At 49.5% G+C, this 8,566-nt stretch overlaps 1 protein-coding gene across 5 annotated transcripts in view; it reads right to left on the reverse strand.

Annotated features, from left to right (window-relative positions):
• Mfn2 (mitofusin 2) overlaps positions 1 to 6,527 on the reverse strand; it is a 30,427-nt gene extending 23,900 nt beyond the window's left edge. Inside the window, exons 1-4 of one of the 5 annotated variants that reach the window (XM_029539657.1) lie at positions 6,332 to 6,527; positions 5,053 to 5,195; positions 4,626 to 4,691; positions 211 to 389 (exon numbers count right to left, since the gene is read on the reverse strand). In XM_029539657.1, coding sequence (XP_029395517.1) covers positions 211 to 385 — 175 coding nt within the window. In that variant the 5' untranslated portion in view covers positions 386 to 389; positions 4,626 to 4,691; positions 5,053 to 5,195; positions 6,332 to 6,527. Of the gene's footprint in view, positions 1 to 210; positions 390 to 4,625; positions 4,709 to 5,052; positions 5,196 to 6,118; positions 6,260 to 6,282 lie in introns of those variants that run through there. The other 4 variants (XM_029539654.1, XM_029539656.1, XM_029539655.1 and 1 more) reach the window with 4 other exon arrangements.
• Between the last annotated feature and the right edge of the window lie 2,039 nt (positions 6,528 to 8,566).

Here is an 8,566-nt window from a genome sequence, read left to right on the forward strand (position 1 = left end):
GCTGGCCTTGAACTCACAAATCCGCCTGCCTCTGCCTCCCAAGCGCTGGGATTAAAGGCGTGCACCACCACGCCCGGCTCCTTCCTTAATATTAATAGTTTGAGCCTAAGCTTCCTGGTACTCAGAATCCACAGGGATCCAGGCAGAGCACAGTTGAGGGCATGACACATTTAGGCATGAGTGGCCTGCCTGAGCAGGGGCCCAGCTCACCTTCAAGGAAGCTGGCACTCTCTTGGATGTAGGCCCCCAGCTGCTCAAAGATTCCATTGATCTTTTTCTTGGCAGTGACAAAGTGCTTGAGAGGGGACGCATTCACTTCAGCCATGTGTCGCTTATCCTTCTTGACGGTGACGATGGAGTTGCATCGAGAAAAGAGCAGGGACATGTCGCTGCAAGGGAACCAAGCCTATGTGAGCACAGGCAACTAAGTGTTCGGCCATGCTGCTGGGCACAGATGGGGAAGAGAGCTGTGACCACCAAGAATATGGGAGCTCCCAACTCGCTCAAGAGAGACAGGGTTCTAACGGCTTAAATAGGAAGGGAGTTCTCAGCACACTCTGGCCCATCTCCACATCACACTGTGTGGGTTCACAAACATCTGGATGCAGAGCCCTGAGATCTATGCTAGCAATCCCTGCCTTGCTTGTTCAACACTGTCCAGTACCTCAGAGAGAAGGGAGAACTCTTGGATCTCAAAATCACACACACACAGCTCCTCAGAAGAAGTGGTAGAAAAGACAAGTAGACCTATCCCCGACACCATCCCTTGAGGAGAACACCAGACAGGAAAGTACATTCAAGGTCAGGGTTGCCCACCCCTTCTATAACAACTGCAGCCCAGGAATACTGTGGTCCTCATTCCTAATGGCCTGCTGAGTTTGTTTGCTTAAGGAGTAGAGACACAGAAAGTGATCCTCACGCAAGACAGACATGTACTGAGGCCAGCATGGAAACACATGCCTGAGGTCCCAGATCCCAGGACTTAGGAGCTGAAGACAACAGGTCAGGGGTTCAAGTCCGGCTGAGACTACAATGAGTTTAACATCAGTCTGGGCTACATGAGATCCAGTCTCAAATGAACAAATAAAGGACACCAGCAAAAGGCTATCAGTTCCTCCTGTGGTAGTTATGGCAGAAGCCTAATTGGACATGAAAGGAAAGGCCCATACTGTTTTGTGATGACACCGGACATTTAATTTCTGCTAGTCTATCTCGTGTGTTCTTTTTCTGAATCTCTCACATCTTCATAGAAGCCATGACACTTAACTCCAAAGTCCTAGAGATCTTTGGTCAAAAGTCAAAACATACGCCATAGTGTCTCCTGGGTGTGGCTAGCCCCCAAGTGGAGCCTTGGACGGTCCTACTTAAGAGTTCCAACCATTGAGACAGCAGAGCCCAGCAGAGCCTGCAGAGCCTGGGACATGAAAAGAGAAAAACCCTCCCAGGATGAGGGGATCAGGAAACTGTGTGGGTCTGGTCCTGCCATTCTGAGAGCTACCCTAACCATGGTAGCATCAAGCCGCTCGCCATTGTTCATGAATAAGCACACAAGGCAACCCAACAATGGTGTCAAAAGCTGCAGCACAAGGTCCCTCCCAAGTGAAAACTTTCCTGAGGAAAAGCACAAGTCGAGTGCTAAAAATGGGCCTTTGAGAACGGCCATCTTCAAGGTAGGGAGAAAGGCAGGTCCAGATGAACCTGTACTGCTCAAATCTGTAAATTCTTTTGTAGTGTTACAGACTCTGCAGGAGCCAGGAACGAGCACAATGGGGTTTCCACCTTTCCCTTCTTTCTTGGGGAGTGGAGGGAGGGAGGGAGAGGGAGAATGGGAGATGTGGCAGTAATAAAACAGGGTTTAATGGAGGTCTTGATCTTCTGATCCGCCTGCTCTATCTCCCAAGTGCTACAACCATGGGCTTGGCCACCATAGTCAGCATCTGAGATGAGTTTTCTCAACTAGGAAAGAAAATAGAGGTCTGAGAATGGGCACTGAACACAGCAAAGGATGAGTGCCCTGAAGTCAGAGGGTAGGGCAGGCAGAGGAGACCAGGGAAGGAAGGGAGGAGAGAGTGTAGGATGTGGTAAGGTTGCACAGGACAAAGACTTTAAAATCAACAGCACAAAGTGAGAGTCCCTGTGCTCTTCCTGCAGAAATCCAAGCCAGTCATTTCACTTTGGAATCCTGGTTTCTTTATATTCAACAAATAAGATATGTGGTGAAAGTTGTAAGATGGCCGGGCGTGGTAGCGCGCACCTTTAATCCCAGCACTCGGGAGGCAGAGGCAGGTGGATTTCTGAGTTTGAGGCCAGCCTGGTCTACAGAGTGAGTTCCAGGACAGCCAGAGCTATACAGAGAAACCCTGTCCCAAAAAAACAAAAAATATAAAAAAAGAAAAAGAAAGAAAGAAAGTTGTAAGGTGACTAGACATGATGGCACAAGCAACATGCCCAGCACTCAGGGCTCAAAGGTAGTAGCAGCTCACAGTCCCAAACTGTAATAAACTACAGCCAGATCATAAGACTCTCCCCATGACCATCCAGCAGCCAACATTGGTTAGTAACCCTACTAACATCCTGCATGCCTTACACCTGCTACCATGGAAACAGAATAACCAGGTCAGCTGGAGGAGATAAGTAATGCCCAGCCCACAAGTGACTTGGTTGAAGGAAAAAGGTCACTGATAGCTGCTGAGCATATAGAAAAGGTGCTCCCAAGGCACTGCTGGCCATTGTCTGCAAGCCCAAGGATACAAACCAAGAGGTATCAGTGTTCAGTACATGCAAGACTCAAGGGCATGCACACGAGTAAAAGCCAAGTGGTTGCTAAGTACCTGCTGGGTGTTCGGTTGGCCAGAAGCTGCCCCGATCTCGAGTCTGCAGCTCCAAGTCCTAGTCCTGCAGACACCTCCCAGGCAGGGTGTCTGCACTTGGCCCTGCTCTGCCTAGAAGCTCCTTTTCTACCCACTGTGCACGCTCTTCCCTTCCGCTAACTCAGAGGTCCCCCACCCACAGAGGACAGCCACACAACCTAGGTGCTGAGCTTCCAGAAAGCCAGTTTGAGAGCACAGCACCCTCCTCACTTCCACCTTCCCCAGCCACAGCTGTGACGGGGACAGGCTACTTAGTGAACTCCCCACCCCCAGGGAAACAGTCTAAAACCTTCCATCCTTAAATACCCAAATCCAGTAAACAGAGATGAACGAATGTTTCAGATTCTGAAATTTCATCCTTCCAAACAGCAAACTGCACAAAGTACCAAGTGTGCAAAATACATGCATCAAAGCCCCCAAGGAGCCCTTGCCAGCTGGGGTTTTGCCTGCCAGTTCTCCTCCCCTCAGGGTGGTGGGAGAAGTGACTTTCTGCTCCCCTTCTGGAAAGCCCTGATAGGCCTCGAGTTACCACCACATGGCTTGCTGCAGGCACATGGTACCTGTCCCTTAAGTACAGCTGGATCAGAGGGCCCAGCTCCAATATCAGTTTGTTACACTAAATGGCACGCATTCTGAGGGATTTGGTTTTTTTTTTACCCCCCCCCCCGTTTTTCTTTTTTTTTTTTTTTTTTTTTTTTTTTTTTTTCCCCCCCCCCCTTTTTTTTTTTTTTTTTTTTTTTTTTTTTTGCTCCCAGTTTTGAATGAAGCATCTAAGAGCAGCATTTCCCAAGAGCAATCCCCAGAACTCTAGCTGTACCAATGGTCCATGCGAAAAAAGTTCCTATGGCCAGCAATATGTAAAATACTATACAGCCAAATCACTTCTGTGCACAAGACTGTGACAGAGAGCTGGGAAGAAAGGCAGAATAAAACACAGTGTCACTACAACTGATCTGCATGCAGCTAATTATTCAATGAAGACACTTAGCTGGGCCTGATGGGGCACTACTATATTCCTAGCACGTGAGAGATGGAAGCAGGAGAGTCACCAGTTCAAGGCTGGGTTGCTGCTACCACATCCAACAACCTAAATCCAATCATCTGAAACCACATGGTAGAGAGAACAAATTCCCACAAGTTGTCTGACCTCCACATGTGCACTGTGACACACACATACAAAATAAATCTGGAAAAAAATAACAAGAAAACAGAGCTTAAGGCCATCCTCAGTTAACCAGGGAGTTCAAGGCCAGCCAGGGTTTCATGTGACCCTGCCTGTCTCAAAAGAGAGGGAACGGGGAGAGAAGAGACTTCTAACAGGCTTTAAAATTCTAAGGATCAGCCCAGCAGTGGTGGTGCATGCCTTTAATCCCAGTGCGTGAGAGGCAGAAGCAATTGAATCTCTGAGTTCAACCCAGTGAGTCCCAAGACAGTCAGGGATATAGAGAAAACCTGTCTGGAAAAGCCAAAAAATAAAGAGATACATTTCTAAGGGTCACAGTTTAGGGAAAGGCTCTGGTTGTCTTCTCCCACCCCCGGAAGTTGCAGGAGCACGATAACAGCATTATAAACTTAGATCAGAAACAAACGCAATTCTCAACAGAGACTAGTACAGCCCTCGAAGCCCATCAGAAGCTTTGCGTTGACTCAGGCTATTAGTGGAGGAGTACTAGGTGTTTGCACAGCAGTAGCAAAACTCAGTTCAAGGTGCCTGGGTCCCAGGTGTGGCTCCCTGAATCCACACCACCTCCTTACCCAGTTTATATGCAGCAACTCCTAGCAGAGAAAACAAAACGGGTCCAGAGATCGTCTGCTGCACAACTGGAACAGAGGAGAAGCTGAGAAATTGAAACGAAAGAGTACAGAGGGTAAAGGGCACAGCAGACTCTTGTAGCCATGATAAGGATTCAACCTCTGCCAAGCAGAGACGGAAAGGAGTCAGCACAGGGACAAACAAACAAGGAGAGGAGAGATAGATCCTGGCCATGTTTTGAACTGTCAACTAGTGAAATCCCCATGGAAGTAGAAAGGAGGTACAGCAGCTTCTTCCAACAGAAGTTGGGAGCCACAAGCTCTGTGCTCCAGGATCCACTCCAAGAGACTCGCCACCCGAGAGCCAGCAGAACACACCCTTTTGCTCTTCATCCAGATCCACGGGGGCCAAACCACAGCTTCCACTTACTTTCTAGCTGGTAAGAGACCTTCACAGGTTGGGCATCGTGGACATGGCTGGAGTCAGAAAGATGAAAAGAACTCGAGGTCTCCTCTGTGCCGATTCAGGTCCAGGTTGGCCCCTGATGGTGTTGACGCCACCTGTCCAAACTTCTGGAAAGGAAAAGGCAGAGGTCACTGGGCCACCAGGAAAGAAAATGCAAAATATGTCTAATCGGGTGTAACTCATCCCTGAGGGAAGCTTACTCATTGAGGTGCTTAGGGAGCAGGTGAGGAGGTGAGGGGGTGGGGGAGGGGGAAGACAATAACAATGACAAGGAGACAAACACATTAGCCATGTGCTAATGCAAGGCACCAATGAGGTCCTCAAAAAGACACAGCCAGAGAGAGGAGGGAGCTGAATCGGGACAAGGCCTGGCCTTCAGGACTGGGGAACTGTCAACTGGAAGTGGAAGGGGAGCAGAGAGAAAGAAAAGCAGACCCGACAAAAGCCAGCGTATCCCTGCTACTGTAAAGTAACTCCTTCCATTCTCAAGTCTATGGAGCAAACTTGGCCCCTACAGTACTAGGAAGATGTATAGAGCCAAGCAGCCAAGCGAGACACCAAAATACACTAGCTGTGACTCCAAAGCTCACTTGTGTCTTCCTACGTAAGACAAGAAGGGGACAATCAAGAGTCCTTTTCTGACGAAGGGAGAGATGATTGGGAAAATTAAAAAGCAGGATAGAAAGTACTACAAGAGATGGAGACCAGCAGTTTTGCCTTTCTCCATCCAAACAACTATCTTTTTCAGTATTTACAGTGGCCTTTCAATGTGTTAGGTGCTAGGGTCAGGGACGAATAAGAAAAGCTCCAACCCTCAGGGTCTTAACGGTGCAATGAAAAGGCATATGAGTAAAAAGACCTCCACGGTGAGTGGGCTACAGTGAACTGGGTCCTGAAAAAAAAAATGCTGGCAAGAAAGAAAAAAGAAAAAGAAAAGTACTGGATGAAAACCGGGAATGGGTCAGGGACCTTGACTGAGATCACAGGGCTGGGAAGACCAGGGTGTGGGGCGCTGCGAGGAGGAACCCACCTCCCTTGAGTCCTGTGGCCCGCCCCCTCCTCAGAGCCGAGCAGGGCTTGGCGGCGAGGCCGGAGCAGGGGAAACGCCCGTGTGACCCGAGCCTGAGCCCGAGGCCCAGAGGCCCCAGAGGCCCCACAGGCCCAGCGTCCTAAACCGGGTGGCTCAGGACTCACCCGGCCCGGGCCTGCCGGTTCCACCACCCCGGCGCGCTCGCCCTCTCACCTTCACCTTCCCGGCCTCGCGACCGCCATCACACCCAACACGTCACTAGCCGGCGCCACACCGAGAGAAGCGGGAGGGGAGGGGTCTGCGCTCGTCACTCGCCCCGCTGCAGCCCGGATGAGCCGATGGCCTCTGAACGCTGTCACCTCAATCCTACCACTCCCACACCACAGTGTCTAGGGACTCCGCGCTCCAAAAGGAGCCGCCGCGTGCCTGGTAACCGTCCCGTGTCCTGTGCTGATGACGTAAGCTGTAGGGTGGGGCTCCCAGCGCGTCATGGGAGTTGTAGTTTGGATCAGCGCCCGGCAGGGTGGGGTAGGGCGGAGCCTCGAGCTGTCAAGCAGGGGTTGGAAGGGTGGGAGAACCGGACGGGGGATGGGGGAGGGGAGAGGGTGGACGTCGGGGAGGGGGGCGGGCACGACACGACAAGGTTGCTGATTAGGTTTGTGTGCGCCTTTTTTTGTTGTTGTTGCTCCAGAATTTGACCCTGTTAACACCTGTCAGCTTTGAAATCCAGACTTGAATTTCATAATCCGAGCGTCTTCAAAGGGAACAACCAGACCGTTAGGGTGAAGTAATTGTCCTTCAGTTGCCTTTGAGGCAACTAAACAGCAGCCACTACGCACCAGGCAGCTACTAGGTGACAGTCATTGCACTGGGTATCTAATGTGTGGTTTTTAATGTTCACCCAGTCCCAGGACATTCAGGACATGATTATCCAATCTCACACACCATTCACTGGCCCCTCATTTTGTTCCAAGAACTGGGATACTGCATAGGACCCCAAGCTGGGAGGGCTCCAAGCCTGGGCTCCGTAGCATCACCCACCAGCCACCTGTAGCTACTGAGGCCCTGAAATGCAGCTGCTACAAACTGAGAGATGCCCCAATGTTTAATATAAAAAGAAATGCAAACTACCTTATTAATATTTTTATATTATTATTATTTTCATAATGATATGTTGTTATAGCTTTGGATAAACTGGGCTAAATGAAATATATTATCTTAATTAAATTCCCCTGTTTCTTCTTACTTCTTAAAGTATAGCTAATAGTGGAGGTCACAAAAATGGCTCAGTAGGTATAAATGGCTGCTATCAAGCCTGACAGCTTGAGTCCCATCTCCAGAAACCCACATGGTGGAAGGAAAGAACCTACTCGTAAAAAGTTGTCCTCTAACCTCCGTACAAGAGCCAGGGCATGTGTGCGTCAACCACACACAATAAATAAATATGGCTGGGGCCTAGAGAGATGGCTTTTACAGAGGACCCAACACCCACATGTTAGCTCACATCGGTAACTACAATTCAGAGGATTCAGGCACACGTCTGATACACTTTCATACATGCAGGCAGCATCTCATACACATTAAATAAAAACAACAAACCGAGTATTTAAAAGCAGATGATATGGCTAGCTGAATATTTTAAATGAGTGGCCTGTGTCTGTGGCACATGTGACATTGCTTTTGTTTGTTTGGGGGCAGGCTTCCCACTATGTAGCCCAAACTAGCCTTGAACTGATGATCTTTTTACTCTGCCTCCCAAGGGCTAAGACTGTAGTCATCTCACCGACACACCTAGCTGCCATGTTATATTTTCTACCAATTGGCACTGCCGTATAGCCAGGGTAGAGTCATGCCACAGACAGCCTCAGAGGTAAATCAGCACTCCAGTTACGAGTCTCCAGAGAGGTGAGTCACGGGAGCTGCCCTGTAGTCACTGCCCATAGGGCAGCCTCCTGTCTGGAAAGTCTGACTCTGAACTGGAGAGTCACACCCAGCACTTGCCTTGGGGTATAGTGTACACTAAGTATCTCCTCCTCCATCACCTCCAGCCTCCCCAGGGAATTCTCAGTACAAAACGGAGAACTCTGTTTCCTTTCCTCTTGGCAGAATCTTACTCAAGCCAGAGGCTTGGAGGAGCTTTCTTCAAATCTCTCCTGTCCATTCTGCCTCTGCCGTAGCCTCCCTGAAAGCTTTGGCCTAGGCACTCATTTCAACCCACACAGAAGAGGGAACTTCTGAGCCCATTCCCAGGCTTCTAATCTTACGCTCCACTTGGGCTTACCTAAGCCAGAACTCCAAACTGTGAGGCTCTTCCTTTAACCCCTCAATGACAAGGTTCCTCCAGTACTGCGAACTGCCACTAGAAATGGGTCCAGGAAGTACTGGGGTTCAACTAACTGCAGGGGGCTTTTCTTTTTTCTTTTCTTTTCTTTTCTTTTCTTTTCTTTT

This window comes from Mus pahari, chromosome 6 (assembly GCF_900095145.1).
Source record: "Mus pahari chromosome 6, PAHARI_EIJ_v1.1, whole genome shotgun sequence".
Lineage (NCBI taxonomy): Eukaryota > Metazoa > Chordata > Mammalia > Rodentia > Muridae > Mus > Mus pahari.